The sequence below is a fragment of the Moschus berezovskii genome, chromosome 10 (assembly GCF_049115385.1).
Source record: "Moschus berezovskii isolate FMDL1 chromosome 10, NW_MosBer_1.0, whole genome shotgun sequence".
NCBI classification, from domain to species: domain Eukaryota; kingdom Metazoa; phylum Chordata; class Mammalia; order Artiodactyla; family Moschidae; genus Moschus; species Moschus berezovskii.
Window position 1 is genome coordinate 37713750 of NC_142469.1, and position 16970 is coordinate 37730719.

The 16970-nt window shown below is 40.7% G+C and overlaps 1 protein-coding gene across 3 annotated transcripts in view; it reads right to left on the reverse strand.

The window, feature by feature from the left end:
* The window catches only part of SLC35F1 (solute carrier family 35 member F1), a 467864-nt gene that overhangs the window by 74769 nt on the left and 376125 nt on the right, over nucleotides 1-16970 (reverse strand). For all 3 annotated transcript variants that reach the window (XM_088840587.1, XM_055433627.2, XM_055433628.2), the window contains exons 4-5: nucleotides 9143-9302; nucleotides 2009-2165 (exon numbers count right to left, since the gene is read on the reverse strand). In XM_088840587.1, coding sequence (XP_088696713.1) covers nucleotides 2009-2165; nucleotides 9143-9302 — 317 coding nt within the window. The remainder of the gene's footprint in view (nucleotides 1-2008; nucleotides 2166-9142; nucleotides 9303-16970) is intronic.

A 16970-nucleotide genomic window follows, 5' to 3' on the forward strand; every position in this document is an offset into this window, starting at 1 on the left:
CTCATCCAGTCTGCCTCCTAGCTTTCACTTCTCGCTCAGATGCTTTCTCAAAAGTACATGGCGAGGTTTGAAAATTTCTAGGCTTGCAGGTTTCATCAGTTTTCTGATTGAGCACTCTCCAGGGCCGTGTTTCTCAAACTTAAATGTACAAAAATACCACCTGGAGAGGGTGTTAAAAAAGGTTTCCTGGGGACCTCCCTGGGGGTCCAGTGGTTAACAATCTGCCTTGTAATGCAAGGGATGCAAGTTCAATCCCTGGCCAGAGAATTAAGATCCCACATGCAACTGAGCCTGTGCGCCACAAGGAAGAACCAATGCAGCCAAAATTAAAATAAATAATAAATCCCAAAAATGTCTGGAAAAAAAAAAACAGTTTCCTGGGCCCCATCCCTCCAGAGGCTGATTCAGTAGATCAGAGTAGGGCCCTCGGATGTGCATTTCTGACAAGTTCCCACATGCTGCTAGTTCTGCTGGTCAGAGAATTACACTCTGAGACCCACTGTTCTGAAAGAGGACCAGGAGGGGAGGATGGCACCCTCCACCTGCGTCACTTTGGTTTTATTGCTCCCGTAAGGTAACCTATTTGCCAAACACACTCGTACGCCTCTTCCACGATTTTGGCGGCAGTGTCTCTGAAGAGCTCCATCAGTTCTAATGGTCTATAACTGAAGCAAATGAGTGTTAGATTTCCGAAGATACTTTTTTTTTTGATTCAAGAATAATAATCCATAAAATGAGCCATCCATCTACAAAATGTTGGTTACGAACAGCTGAACTAGGCAATTTCTTTTCTTCTTACAAAGCTGAAGTGCCAAATTTAGAAACTTTAAAATGCCATCATGCTTTCAAAATGAATCCCAAATAAATCTGTCTCAGAGAGTCTTCCCATCTCCTGGCCCTGTTTGCTATGGAGTTCCCCACCTGTATCTCAGGACACCAAAATTTGGAGAATTCTTGGAAAGAGCCTATTTGCAAAACGGATTTAAAGTGATGCCAAAATAGCCTCCTTAAATAATTTCAGACACAGATGCAATGACAAAGAACCTGCTTGTAGAAAGTGATGTAGTGAAAATCAGAATTACTCGTTTTGCAGATAGGATTTGCTGAAATTAGACAAGAGGATATATTATGCTCCTTTATCTCTTACGTGAAGCTAAAATACATGGCCTTTGTTGATGAAAAATTAGGTTTTGCTTGACACTTATTCCATAGCAGCTTCTGAGCCCTAGTCAGTGATGACATATACTCCACTGCCAGAATTACTGAAAGCTCATTGTTTCTGACTTTTTGATGCTTAGTGAATGCCTGTGTTATATCTTGACCCATTTAAGGAAAATGGAAACACTAAGTTTCTAGTTTCTAAGAGATGAATTTTTGTTGTTGCTGATGTGTTTTTTTTTTTTTTTTTTTTGGCTGAGTGATGAGGCTTGAGAGATCTTATTCCCCAACCAGAGATTGAACACTGGCCATGGCAGTAAAAGTCCTAACTACTGGACTGCCAGGAAATTCCCTAAGAAATGAATTTGAAATGTGGTTTGCTCATGCAAACCCATGAGCAATAAAAGAACAATTATAAAAGGACAAATTTAAACTCTAAGTTTTCTAGTTGTGGTTACTAGTAAAAGACTAGTATACTAGTTGTCACTAGTAAACAGAATGCTGCTTTTTGGAAGTGAATCAAATCATGGCATTTACACTTCATTTTCCTATTTCTTTAAGTATTAATAAAACCTTATTGGCTGGTTTGGGAGAATCAATGTACTTTTAATGCTTTCTTATAAGTTATCTTCAAAGTTCATTACATAAATTCACTAAAAATTCATTTAGTTTGGAAGAAATTTATTAATAAAGATACTGAGTTTTCAGATTTCATGTGGGAGGTTGGTGACAGGTTTCTAACTCTGATTTTTAAAAAATAAAGAGAGCAGCCATAATCTAAGTGAAAAACATTTAAAAAATAAGCTCTAAGAGTGTCAACTGCTTGAATTTCTTGTTATTTTTTACTCACAACTGAATTCCACTGAAAAATGCCCCGAAGAGTCCAATCATTCCCAGGAATTCCACTCGGCTCAGAGTTCGGATGATGTATTCTTCCCAGACGTTAGAGATACCATACAGCGTGGCTCCTCCTAAGACCAGGAGATCCCCCACCAGCTTATTTTCCCCTAGGAACAGCAAAAGAAAAAGAAAGCTTTATTAAACCCTAACAAGATTTTGGCCCCAGCAAAATCAGCTTCCTGTGCTTATACTGAGGCTTCCCTGGTGGCTCAGACTGTAAAGAATCTGCTTGCAATGAGGGAGACCCGGGTTTGATCCCAGGGTTGGGAGGATCCCCTGGTGAAGGAAATAGCTACCCACTCCAATATTCTTGCCTGGAAAATTCATGGACAGAGGAGACTGGCCATCTCAAAGAGTCAAACACAGCTGAGGAACTAACACGCATGATTAGTCTATTCTGACATTTTTATAGAAGTTCTGTATTTTGCCTGCTGAGATTAAGTCTGTTTATGTGTGCTTCAGATATGTTGTGATGTAAAAAGGTTGCTATGTCTACCCAATAAAAATTCTTCCCTAGCTAAGAAAGGGACTAGTTTCTTCTGGATTGTACTGTCTCTGAAGAGTCCCATGTCTTCTGTCCATGGGTTGAAAAGTCCATAGTCTGAAATGGACTATGGGTTGAAATTTTCAACTCCCCTAAAGTAAGCAACAGAAGAGTGAAAATAAATGTAATTAATTATCACATCAATATTTTTCTTCTTTCATAAAAAGTATCTGTTTGTTCTAAAGTCAATTTTGGCTAGTTTTGGTTTATGTCCAATCTCTCATAAAATATGTACACAACTATTTCCTATAATTAGGCCAACTCTTTCTACTCCAGGAAGTGTGAAGCCAAGGAAGGAGAGTGGGAATCAGCAGCCAGAGGCCTCATAGTAAGTTTATACCCAAGGGGTCTTCAACTCTGACCTGTGACCGGCTCATAGGTCACAGGTCATAGGGTGCTCAGTAGATGTGAAGTTCTGGGGCAGAAGAGGTGCAAGCTGGGGAGGGGACTCTGTCCACCAAGATTCTAAAGGAGAGACTCACCCTAGAGTAGCCTTGCATTCCCAGCTTAGCTGGAAAAATCTAAAAGCGCAGAACCAGATTATCTCTCTATAGTTGGGAGCACTGTGCATGCTCCACAAAGAAGTTCCACATAAAATTATCTGGGTGGGGTTTGGGGAGAGATCTCATGCCTCTGTGGTCACCTCCAGGGATATTTACTCTAATTAGTGTCAATTTTTCTGAGACAAGTTCAACTCCTAGGAAAGATTGGAGAGAGAGAAGATAGCCTGAAAGGCCAGAGAGCTTGCTGGGGTCACTCTCAAGGGAATGGAGCTGAGAGTCTGGATCAGCAAGGGCTGGCAGCCCTCACTGGGCTCCTGGAGGGCAGATGACCCAAGAATGTGATGAGGTTCCAAGGAACCTCAGGGCTGTGTCCTGGGTGTGTTTTCTGGGGAAATTACTGTTTCTGTTACACAGTAACCTGATTAATCTCTTTTTAAAATTTATTTTCTATTTTTTTTAACATCCAAAGCATTTTGTATTGGGGTAGAGCTGATTAACAATGTTGTGATATATGTGGTGTATATATATATATATATATATATATATATATATGCATATATACACAAAGGAATATTCAGTTCAGTTCAGTTCAGTGGCTCAGTCATGTCTGACTCTCCACGACCCCATGAATCACAGCACGCCAGGCCTCCCTGTCCATCACCAACTCCCGGAGTTCACTCAAACTCATGTCCACAGAGTCGGTGATGCCATCCAGCCATCTCATTCTCTGTCGTCCCCTTCTCTTCCCACCCCCAACCTTTCCCAGCATCAGAGTCTCTTCCAGTGAGTCAACTCGTCACATGAGGTGGCCAAAGTATTGCAGTTTCAGCTTTAGCATCAGTCCTTCCAATGAACACCCAGGATTGATCTCCTTTAGAATGGACTGGTTGGATCTCCCTGCAGTATAAGGGACTCTCAAGAGTCTTCTCTAACACCACAGTTCAAAAGCATCAATTCTTCGGCGATCAGCTTTCTTCACAGTCCAACTCTCACATCCATACATGACCACAGGAAAAACCATAGCCTTGACTAGACGGACCTTTGTTGGCAAAGTAATGTCTCGGCTTTTTAATGGAATATTACTCAGCCATTAAAAAGAATGAAATAAGGCCATTTGCAGCAACATTGATGGACCTAGAGACTGTCTCCCGAGTAGAGTAAGCCAGACAGAGGAGAAATGTCATATGACATTCCTTATATGTGGAATCTAAAAATAAATGATACAAATGAACTTACAAAACAGAATAATCTTTTTTATGTGTCAACTAGAAAATCATGACAGAACTCATAATTTTAAGGAGTTCATTTGAGGAATAACAATAAGATAAAAAGCATACATTACTAAGATTATAAAATTATAATGAACATGATTCAGTCACTTTTCAATAAGAAATCATTTCAGAATCTTGTGGTGACATGGGGCCATTACTATGAATCTCAATTATTGTTTTATTAGTGAAGTGTGGAAATGCTGCTTGATAGAATTCTTGGTTAATGAAATTAATTTTATATGTATGGATTCAGGAAAGTTAAATTATAATGAAATATTTTAATAGAAATTAGAGAAACATCAGTCCAGCTTTTCAAAGTCTTAAAATGAGGCTGCACTGTTTCAATGAATAGTCCCACCAATCTTTTTCAAACTCCACATTCATTTCATTATGGTCTATTCTGTTAAGCCTTTGACTATGTGGCATCTACTCCCCAGTACTTTGAATTTTTCAGTCATAACTTTTGTTAATAATGATACAATGATTTGTAACTGCAAGTTCAGAAGTATTTCCTAAGTTATTGGGGACAAAATGATTAAATACTATCTATTAATATTTTACCAGTAAATATATTTATCAGTTTTTAAATCATTTGACAGGAGATACTTACACATAGAGCATGTGTGAAATTTTAGATGATTAAATATAATTGAACTAAACAGGACATGATTTTATCTAACCATATCATAAATGAAGTGTTTGATATAATACAATTTGTAGTTAACTGGAAATTATAACATGCCCTGTCAATGCAATAGATATTTAACATGGTTGAGTCAGTTTTTCTGAATGTTCACAGGGAAAAGTATATCTAGCAAATGTGTCATTTATGGGTGAAACCACAATGAGTGATAATGTTTTGCAGATTTGGGGTAAATGGACACACTTGAAATTATGAGAAGTCCGTTCAAGCCCATGTCTTCTTTGTCTCCTCTGAATTTCACACTCTTGTACCTGTGAGAGTCTGAGTAAGCTCCAGGAATTGGTGATGGACAGGGAAGCCTGGCGTACTGCAGTCCACGGGGACGCAGAGTCGGACATGACTGTGACGGAACTGAACTGAACTGTACCTGTGTGTGGCCCTCACTGCATTCTGCTTCATGTCTGTTATTTGTCACCTTGCATGTCTTCCCTTCTCCCTGTTTCCTTCCACAATATGGTTGAAGGGTCTACTGTGACTTACTGGGTTTTATATTCTGTGTGGTCCCTAGCACAGATTCTGGCGCATTGTAAGTCCTCAATAAATGCTTGAATGAGTTGAGCTGACAGAAAAGTTCTTTCTTTTTCCATCCCATGGTAGAGACGTTGAGTGGCGCCATCTTTCAGTTCAGGTAGACATGGATTCTAATTGCATTTCTATCACTTAATACTTGTTGAACATGGGCAAGCTACAGTCTTTCTGACTTGAGTTTCCTTATTTGAAAATGAGGTTATGGTGAGGATACTGTACAATAATGTCAATAAGATTTTAAAATGCAAAATAATGTAAAATGCCTGGTATATCATCTGGCACTTATTAAGTGTTCACTAAATGGTGGTTAAAAAGAGTGAATCAATCATTCTCTTTGAATCACCACCTGTCAGTTTGGATTGGCCATTTCTCATTTTGGATTGCTTCTTGGTTCTAAACAACCTAGTCATAACTGCTTTGCAGAATTTGTTTTCCTTATTAAAGTTTTCATTCAGTACTAGGAACACTATTTTTGGAGGGATACTTGTGTCTGTGTAGTAGAGAGAAAAGAGGGAATGTTATTTAAAATCACTACTTACCATTAGTTCAAGAATAAGTGGTGAATTATAGATAGCATCACTGTCACAATGGATATGAATTTGAGCAAACTCCAGGAGATAGTGGAGGACAGAAGAGCCTGGCGTGCTGCAGTCCATGGGGTGGCAAACTAGCGACTGAACAACAACATAGTATTCTAGAGTGTTGAAAGACTAGTAAAGAAATGTATGAAAATGAAGCCATCTCGTGAACATTTATGAGTTTTAAATGGAACCAATTGCTTTGTTTCTCTAAGACTCACTTGGCTTTAGCACAGAAAGTCATTCATCCTAATTTACTACAATAGTACAATTGAACAATTTTTTACAAGAGTCACAATTATGGAAAAATAAGTATTAAGTGGTGTAGCAGAACGATTTCACATCCTACGACACAATTTTGTAGTGGTGTGCCCTTACACAAGTTTCTCATCTTCCCTGAGTCATGATTTCTTCAACTGTAAAAGTCAGAATAAAAATACTTTCTTTGCCTAATTAGGAGGATAAAATGAGGATGCATAGGAAAGTACTTGGCACCAATAAAACTATCACCTTCTAAACTTATGATTAATTATCTAATTCTTTGAAAATATTTTTTCTCTTTTGAAATAAATATCTGGTAATAAAGAAAAGTATCATTATGTTATCTAACATCTTTGATAAGTGAACTATAAGATGCAATATAAATGTACTGTGATAGAAAGGAGATATTTTGAAGAGTAAGAAATACATTTTATGATAAGGATCTATTTTAATTGAGTTTTAATCTTAAACCTATTATTTTCTAACCTTCCCTTTTATTATATATTCATATGTTTTCCAAGGAAAGTAGAAATATCATGGAGAAACTTCTTTGGCCTTTTTACTAAGTCATTTTTACACCCTCCAACACCTATCACATTCTCAAGAGCCACTTTCTCACGTCTTTCCCGCGGGTATCAGTAAATGCAGAGCTGGTCTCTTAGAGGAGGCTTGTGAGGCTAGAGGAAGGTGGCAAAGAATGAACGCACATACTAGGCCCCCTGAGGTTCTCTGACAAACTTGGGAAAGACATCTCCTTTGAGTTCAGCCTGGGACCACCTGTAGTAGATGATCAGTTGTTCCCAAGACAAGCCTAGAACTGGAATGTGTTTCTGTTTCCGTCCCACTGTAGACCATTCCACAGGCTCCAAGGCAGTCTCCATGGCCAATATCAAGAGCTCTTGAGGACTGACCTACTGTATAGTACAGAGACCTCTGCTCAGGGTTATGTGTCAGCTTGGTGCGAGGGGAGTTTGGGGGGGAATGGATACATGCTACATGTATGGCTGAGCCCCTTTGCTGTGCACCAGAAACTGTTACAACATTGTTCATTGGTTATACCCCAATACAAAATCAAAGGTTTAAAAAATAAAAAGGTAACAGATCAAGTCAAGAAAAAAAGTCCTTGAGGACAAAATTTTAAAACTCCCAAGCTAAGGAGAACCATGGACTAGAAATAGAAAAGGGTCTAAGTCAGTCATCCTCTTTTCCTGCAAAAAGCTATTGATAGAATGATGATGATTTATATCGAGTTGAATGCCTGATTCAAGTTCTTGTGAGTGCTTGAAGGATTTTACAAAAGTTCTGGCCCTGGCTAATTAATGCAATTTAACCAACTCTTACAGTTTGGGTAACCAATGGAACATTTTTGATAATGATGCACACAAGGCTTATATTGTCTTCAAAACCAGTGTGTTATTTTCTTTTTTCAGAATATTTCATATGATAGCTTAAATTACTGCCTAATTTAATATTTTTAGAGACATAAGCATACTTGGGCACTATTATATGAGTATGGATGGTATTCGACAATGATAAAATTCAATTTTGTTAAAACTGGCCCTTCATATGTTACAACAGGAACGAGCTATAGGCCTTAAACAGTCACACCAACAGATAAAACACTGCTCCTGCACGTTTCATTCTTTTAAAAAATGACCACTTTAGAAAGACTCCCAAATGGACTTACTTTCTTTTCCTTAAATAGTACTAGTACTCCTTTTCTAACACTTCACTTGAAAAAAAAAAACAAAAAAACTTTTTTTTACAGGATTAGTGAATACAACCTAGGGAAATCAATTCAAGTCAGTTTAACATTCAGGTGTAAATGCTTAGATTTATCATGACAATTGTCTTCCTTGACTATGAGGCAAAATGATGGCCAGGGTCAATGGGGAGGGTTCAGCAGAGCAAAATTTTCATAAATAAGAGCACCAGCTGCTTAGTCAGTGCTTACACAGTTCAAGCAAAGCTGAGAAAAGGTAATTCAATTGTGACTTTATGACAACTAGCCACGTTGTATCAGACAAAAATAGTGTTTCATTGGTTCAAAGAGATGATCTACATTGGGATCATGATGGGAACAGAGCAAAAACTAGCCTTTTTACATAATACCTATCGATATCCCATTGAACACTATTTCATGGAACTGAATCTGGGAAGGAGATTGAACTTCACTCTCCCTCATAAAAATATCAAATATTCCTAATCTAGTCTTCGAAGTTTAAGTAACCACTTGTAGGCCTATATGACTAGCTTCACCCAGTAACTTGAAAGCTCAGTCTTTCTCTGACCTGGGAGAGAAGGGATAGGCAGGTGGGGGGTGGGGATGGTCACGGTGGCTCAGGAATGGCCTGACCCACTGAAACTGTCTCTAACAGCTGGTCTGGGGCAGGCAGCTTTAGCCTCCAGCACATGCTCCAAGTGGGTCATGACTCCCAGCTTTAAATACAGTCTGAATGTTTCTGAATTCCTATAGAATGGGCATGAAAGCTGTGTTTTGCTTCCTTTGTTCACTCAGGAAACATATCTGAAGCACCTCCTTTATGCCACTCTCCTGGGTATAAGGGAACAAACACGAGTAGGACACAGACACTAGGGCGCCCAGGTTCCTGGTTTGCAACATGAGCCACAAACGTCCCATGTCTTGCCTTGGGCTCACCCACAGCGGCAAGTAACCTGGCGGACTGGAGACTCACCTGCTCCCTGGTGCCTGCCCACGAGCACGTCCGCGCCCGCCATGCAGCCCATCCCCAGGATGCAGACAACGATGCCGATGAAATGCACAGCCTTGTACCGGATCAGCAGGAAGAACCAGGAGAGCAAGATCACCACTGGGATCACAAAGCAGTCCAGGAGCTATGGCAGGGAGGGAGGGAAACAACAGTAGGGAGTTCAGAGGGAAGCTTTCCATACAACGGAAACTGTTGGAAAAATGACTTCTCTCTGCAGAGAGGACATTTTCCCTGAATCTGAGTTTTGGGGAAGACCCAGAACTGATGCAATTAAAACAGACTCTGAAACAAATGACATGAACTTTACTTAAACCCAAGCCTTGAAGAAAAGCAGAGAAGGCGAATCAATAAGTCAGACTGGTGGTGAAGATTCTCCTGCCCCTATGGTGTCAGGGCAGCTCAGCTTTCATCTTCCTTAGCACCCAGGCTGACTCCATGGAGACACTCAAACTTGGAGAGAATAGACGGAGCCATTTTAGATGGTCCCAGAACTCCGGAAGCAGATGTGGGAATGGGAGGTGAAGGGGCAGTGGTCTTATACTAGTCTATAAACTATTAGGATCTAGACAGAAGTTGAACTTAATTTCTCCCAGAGCTTTCTCCCCACTACCAATAAAAATTACTTTAATCTGTTTAAATCTGTCACTCTTTATAGGAAAACAAAACCAAAATAAAAATATTAGCCTCAAAAGTTTACAAATACTTAAAAAATACTGTAAAAAAAGTAAAAAAGGAGAGAGAGAAAAGAAAGCAGAGTATTAAGAAATCTTTGATTTCATTTCTTCTATATTTTGCACAAATAGTGAGATTCCATCTGACAAGGAAATCCTAAGAGATGGTGGAGAGTTTGTCCCTGATCATGTAGTAAGAGAACATGATGAGATGAGAAGACCCCTGTGTCGGGAGCCAAAAGACCTGAATTTGACTACTAGATCCTTACTTCGAGCAGTATGACCTTGGGCAAACCACAAACTCAGGAAACCTCAATTTCCTATTAGTATAAGTGAAGACTATCTCTAAAGATCATTGTGAAGTTTGAAAATAACCCATGTGAAACCATTTTTAAAATTCTGAGGGCCCCAATTCCAGTCTATGCCCTGCTTTCAAACATGATGCTCTGGACTCCACAGAACTGGTTGTCTCCACCACGTTCTGGTAAGATGCAATGACCTCTGGACACTCCATGAGAGGCAGGGTCTCCGTTAGACTCATGGATGGCCCCCAGGACTCCAGACTCCATGTACTAAACAAGAAAAATGAGGAAATGGTGATCCGGTCTCATGGCCCAGTACAGCTCCTCTGCTGGAATTCTAAACAGGTCACCCTACCAGTAGCTAGACCCAGGGCAGTGGTCACGAATACCCCTTCCCTTTTACTGTCTATATCCCATGGATCACAAACCAACAGTCCTTCCCTCTTACTGTCTACATCCTGTGGATCGCCAAATTCTGCCAGCTCATCTTCTAAACAACCTCAAATCTACTCTTACCACTTCTGCCACGTAGACCGGACCAGCATCCTCTCCCATTGGAGCAAGCCCTTCCTTCCCACCTCAGGGTTTTCACTCATGCATCTCCTTCCTTCTGGAATGCTCAACCAATTCCTGAAGACCTGCCTCCTTCTTCAGACCCACACCTATATACTGCCTCCTCAAACAACCGCTAGGGTCCCTAGGCTAGGGCAGGTTCTAGTCAATGATTACCTTGCATTCTATACCTTTCCTTTACAGTGTCAATTATAATAATTCATAATTAATATGGAATTGTTGCCATAATGTCTGACTTCCCCACTAGTCTGGAGGTCCCTGAGAGCAGGACTACATTTCTAGCACCCAGAGTTCTGCTGGGCTCATGAGATGCATCCAATAATAGTTACTGAACAAATACATACAAGATTTATAATAATCAGTAACATCAAAATGGACTCTCCAAGATTCATTAAAAAGGTTGAAAAATGTTTGTATATTTCCTAAGCACCCCTGACCATCAGAATAGCTTTTTGGCACTGTAAACAATACTTGGGATCCTCACTGTCCATAAAGCTTTTTGTGACCTGGACAGATCCTCATGCTTTTCTGTGTTGCAGTCATCTCCTCTGCAGAATGGAGAAAGCAGTCAGAAGAGTAAGCTGTCCCTGAGGTTACTGGGAAATGATAATGCTGAGCTGTACCACGATGGACTAGGGGCTGAGCCCAGAGGTCACAGAACTCAGGGAGGGGATGAATACAGGGATGAAAGCTGGTAGGTTGGCACTCCAGTATACGGTCCCTCATTGCACAGTTAATTGTCAAGTTAATGATAACTACTTGATGTGATAAAATCAAGGCAAGTTTTACAATTGGCCTCAAATACCATTTATGAGGAAATTTGAGTTTGACAGTGAAAACTCTTCACTGGGCATAAAACAGTTGGTGTTTTGCTTTAGAAATTAAACACAATTGACTCAACAGTTAAAATATCTAGCTGCATGCTGCACAACTGGGATTTTATTATCTGGCTGGAAGCCCTCAGTCAGTGAAGCTGAAGGCTTCCATGCTTGAATGATGGAATCATTCAAGGCCACCATCCAGTCTTTTAGGAGGGCTCAAGTGAGCTTTTCTCGTTCTCAGTGTCATCAGAAATCCCAAAGCACTCGATTAGTCTTGGCATCTGTTCCCTTAATGAGCTGAGCTGAAATATCTGTACTTGTGTCAGTTGGTCCTATGGGTAGGGAGGACTTTTAGGAAGAAGAGAAGACAAAAGAATACTACAGTACATGCCAGGGTTTCTGGGACATTTCAGCTGGGAACCTTGGTGCCTAGCATACAGTAGGGATCAATAATGGGTGACTAATGACCCAAAGGATGGTTAGGCATTTGGTATCACTGACTGTCGGAAGGAACATTAGAGGTAATCCAGGCTGCTTCCGGCACTGGGAGTAGGACAGTTCTTCATTTTGCAGGACAGCCCCATGCTCTCTGCAGAGCATTTAGCATCCCTGGGCTCTGATCACTAAAAATGTTGTTGTTCAGTCTCTCAGTCTTATCCAACTCTTTGTGACCCCATGGACTGGGGTCCATTCTTCCCTGTCCTTCATCTCCCAGAGTTTGCTCAAACTCATGCTCATTGAGTCAGCCACCCAACCTCCTTATCCCCTTCTCCTTCCGCCTTTAATCCTTCCCAGCATCAGGGTCTTTTCCAATGAGTGGGCTCTTCACATCAGGTGGCCAAAGCACTGGAGCTTCAGTTTCAGCATCAGTCCTTCTAATGAATATTCAGGGTTGATTTCCTTTAGGATCGACTGGTTTGATCTCCTGCAGTCCAAGGCACTCTCAACAGTCTTCTCCAACACTACGGTTCAAAAACATCAATTCTTTGGCACTTAGCCTTTTTCATTGTCCAGCTCTCACATCCATACATGACAACTGGAAAAACCACAGCTTTTACTGTATGATCCTTTGTAGGCAAAATAATGTCTCTGCTTTTTGATATGCTGTCTGGATTTGTCATAGCTTTTCTTCCAAGGAGCAAGGGTCTTTCAATTTCATAGCTTCAATCACTGTCCACAGTGATTTTGGAGCCCAAGAAAATAAAATCTGTCATTGTTTCCATTGTTTTCCCATCTATGTGCCATGAAGTGATGGGACCAGATGCCATGATCTTAGTTTTCTGAATGTTGAATGATTCAGTTTTCTGAATGATTCTTAGTCTTCTGAATGAGTTTTAAGCCAGCCTTTTCACTCTCCTCTTTCACCTTCATCAAGAGGCTCTTTAATTCCTCTTCACTTTCTTTCATAAGGGTGGTATCATTATGGCAGAAATGTTGAGCAGCTAGTTGCAATTTTGGTATTCTTGCAGGAGATGAGCACAGGTCTTCTGCTCTGCCATCTTGATGCTCATGGAAAAGTGGAGACCACTAAAAATAAGTGCTCCTAAAAAAAAATTGTTCCCATACAGGTGGCACTAGTGGTAAAGAACCCACCTGCAGATGCAGGAGACATAAGAGAAGCAAGTTTGATCTCTGGGTGGGAGAGTTGACACATGGCAGTCCACTCCAGTGTTCTTCCTGGAGAATCCCATGGACAGAGGAGCCTGGCAGGCTACAATCCATAGGGTCACAAAGAGTTGGACATGACTGAAGTGACTTAGCACACAGCACACATTTACAAGCGTCCCTTGGAGGCAGTATCTCCCGTTTATAATCACAGAATCCTTTATTTAAAAACAGGTTTTAGAAGTTTCAACAAGTGAAGTGGTGTGCTCAAGGTCACTCAAATAGCTGATACCAGGGACAATCCTGTCCTGATTTTTTAAACTATATTTTAATGAAGGTTAGTGACAGAAACTGCTACAGGTGGGAGATCACACCACTGTATCTATAACTAGAGAGAGAAAAATAGATACATTTGGGAGCTGCTGTTAGTAAACAGGATATTATTTTTTAGCGATTTTTGTCTCCAACTTTTCCCCTGTGGCTTTATCGCATAAAACATACTGACAAAATAATTTTCCAATAGATTTCTGGCAGCTTAACTCCTTAGCAAAGTGGTTGTTAGAGTAAGAATAGAGAGCAGCATTGTAACATATGCTCACGACTGGGACTGTTAAAGCAGAAAAAGAAGTGAAAAACTAGTAGATTTACCTTTCTTTGCATACATTTCTATATCCAAAAGGAAATTATAAAATATCAGCACCAAAAAATAAACAAATGAATACTATTTCATAATCATCTTACAACTATGAAAAATCTCAAAGAACGTGAAGAACTTTAGAAAGAGAAATTCATTACCTCTTAGATTTATATAGTATCATTCCCCTCTAAAGATACAAGCTAGTTTTGCTCTTCTATGTCAGTAATCCTTAAGTGATACCTGCCAGTGAGGTCTACGACCCCAAGTTATCTGATTCTATTGATGAGGTACTGAGGCACACCATGCTTAGTGGCTGAGACAAATTCTCTGAAAGTCATTACGATAATACCAGGGTTATTATTTGAGCTTGGTAGTCTTAAATATTTCCTTAGGATAGATTTCTTGCTGGAAACTAGAGAGTTAAAGTTTGAGTTTCCCTTGTGGCTCAGATGATAAAGAATCTTACTACAATGTAGGTGGTCTGTGTTTGAACCGTGGGTTGGAAAGATCGCCTGGAGAAGGGAATGGCTACCCACTCCAGTATTCTTGCCTGGAGAATTCAATGGACAGAGGAGCCTGGCGGGCTACAGTCCATGGGATCACAGAGTCTGACATGACTGAGTGACTAACACACACACACAAAGTATACATTTTAAAAAACTATGGATGCATATTGCCTTTTTCTCCCAGGAAATTAGCGGCTACTTCAGTTCAGTTCAGCCACTCAGTCGTGTCTGACTCTTTGCGACCCCATGGACTGAAGCACGCCAGGCTTCCCTGTCCATCAGCAACACCCGGAGTTTGCTCAAACTCATATCCATCAAGTCAGTGATGCCATCCAAATATCTCATCCTCTGACATCCCCTTCTCCTCCTGCCTTCAATCTTTCCCAGCATCAGGGTCTTTTCCAGTGAGTCAGTTCTTCACATCAGGTGGCCAAAGTATTGGAGCTTCAGTTTCAGCATCAGTCCTTCCAATGAATATTCAGGACTGATCTCCTTCAGGATGGACTCCTTATTTGTTTTACTTACTTGTCGACTTACTACTTAAGTGGCTACTTACTTGTCCACAATTATCAGACAAATACAAACTAAGATGAAAGAATTGCTTTGCAAATTAAAAATAGGTATTCCCAGTTTGCACTTATAGATGTAAAAACTCAGCATGGCTTGTAACTTATCATCAAAATATGACCCTTAAATATCTTCAGAAAAGCTGAGAATAGCATTATGTTTTCACTCTGATAAAATGTCTATATTTAGAGGCTGTATTTTGGGTCTAAATTGCTCCATGTGCTGTTTTCTTCTTTAATGTTGGATGCTTGTGGTCATGTCTCCTCACCTTTGGATTCTATGTGGCAGAAAATAATAGCTTGATCAATTTGGAACGGTCAATTTTGTAGGTAAAAAAATGGCAATTTCAGTATTGACAATTTCACATAGTTCCCCTAAGAGATGCAAGGAACCAAGTAGAGATGAGACCCCCCCCCCCACTGTATTACCTTTAGACTTGGATTACAGAAGCAGTGCTGCCTATCTCCCACTCCAATTTTAATTTAGCCTAAAATTTCTTATGGGCTTCCCAGGTGACTCAGTGGGTAGAGAATCCACCTCCAACGAGGGGACACAGGAGACTTGGGTTTAGTCCTTGGGACGGGAAGTCCCCTGGAGGAGGGCATGGCAATCCACTCTAGTATCCTTGCCTGAAGAATCCCATGTACAGAGGAGTCTGGTGGGCGACAGTCCATGGGGGTCGCAAAGAGTTGGACATGACTGAAGCGACTGAGCATGCGTGCAAACTTTCTCGGGCAGATATCCTGGCGTAAAGGGTCCTCAAGTCTGGGACCCTGTCTCAGAGGTCCCTCCAGCAAAGAACGGTTGTTACCAATCCATAAAGAAGGCAAAAATGAAACAGTTTGAAGACAGCTTGTTTCCTCCTTTTTGTTTACCTTTAAGGCATAACAACACCACCAACTGGTAAAGTCCCCCATTGGATACTGAATTAGCTATTTCCCATCTGGGTTGGAGCAAGCCTTCTTGGGCAGAGAGGGCAGAGAGGAAGAGATTTCTTCCAGTGTCCCAGTATTGGCAGGGAATGGATGTCTCCCCTGTTCTCCTGGGTGGTATGATGGGGAGAAGAGCAAAGTCCCTCGACATTCCTTCACTACCACCACTTGGTTTGGGTGACATCTATCTTCATATAAAAGTTCTTGATTGAAAATCTACACATTATAGTATTAGGCGTAAAAACCTCTGGAAGAAGAAAATCAGCATCTATACAAATAAAATGTTCATAATGGCTATCTTTGAATAGGATCACTGAGTCTTCACACACACACACCCAAATTCTCTGTGGTTTCCAAATTTCCTCTCGTGTGCATATAGTACTTTCAAAATACATAAAACAACACCTGTTATGAGACTGTAAAAAATCTACGAGACTCAGATTAGTCTTTCTCTAAGGAAGCAAATGGTTTTAAAAAACAAAAAGTCATACAGAAATGCCCCAATACCCAACTGCTCCCATTCCAGGAGAGCATAATGAGGAGGTGACCTCATCCCTCTTTCTAATTCTCTCTGCCCAAAAGAGACTCCTCTGCCCGCCTTCAGCTCCTCATTAACGCTCCCCTCCGGCGATGCACAGGGCTCCGCGCTCTGCACATGGCCCAGCTGTCAGAGGCTAAACCTGAGGCAACTGGTAGGTGATTCCAGGAAAGAGAACATTTCCTCTCTCTCTGTCTCTGCTCCTAATTGGCAATCCTCCCATGTTTCTAAAAGTGATGTATATTATAAATTCATCTCTGGTGAGTAAAACTGAATCGTTAACAGGGAAGGATCTTAAAAAAGACAAACTTCAGTAACAGACACAACCAAAGTCCTCTTTTAGCTGACAGTCCAGCTGAAGAGAGCGGAATATAATTTGGGAAATGCACACTCACACGCAGTCAAGAACCATTTGATTCAGGGGCCTCGACATGCAGCCAGGCCAGAAGCATTTGAAAACTCAAATACAGTTCCAGGGAGCAGTATTTTTCATCTGGAACAGACTTCTCTGGTAGATACCCTGACCCCCTTCACCCACACCAGATTTTTTTTCTTTCCAGGACTATTGTATTCATAATATCTCGACCCTCACTAACCCCAAAACTTAGGACTTAATGTTTAGGTTTTACTGCCTTAAAAT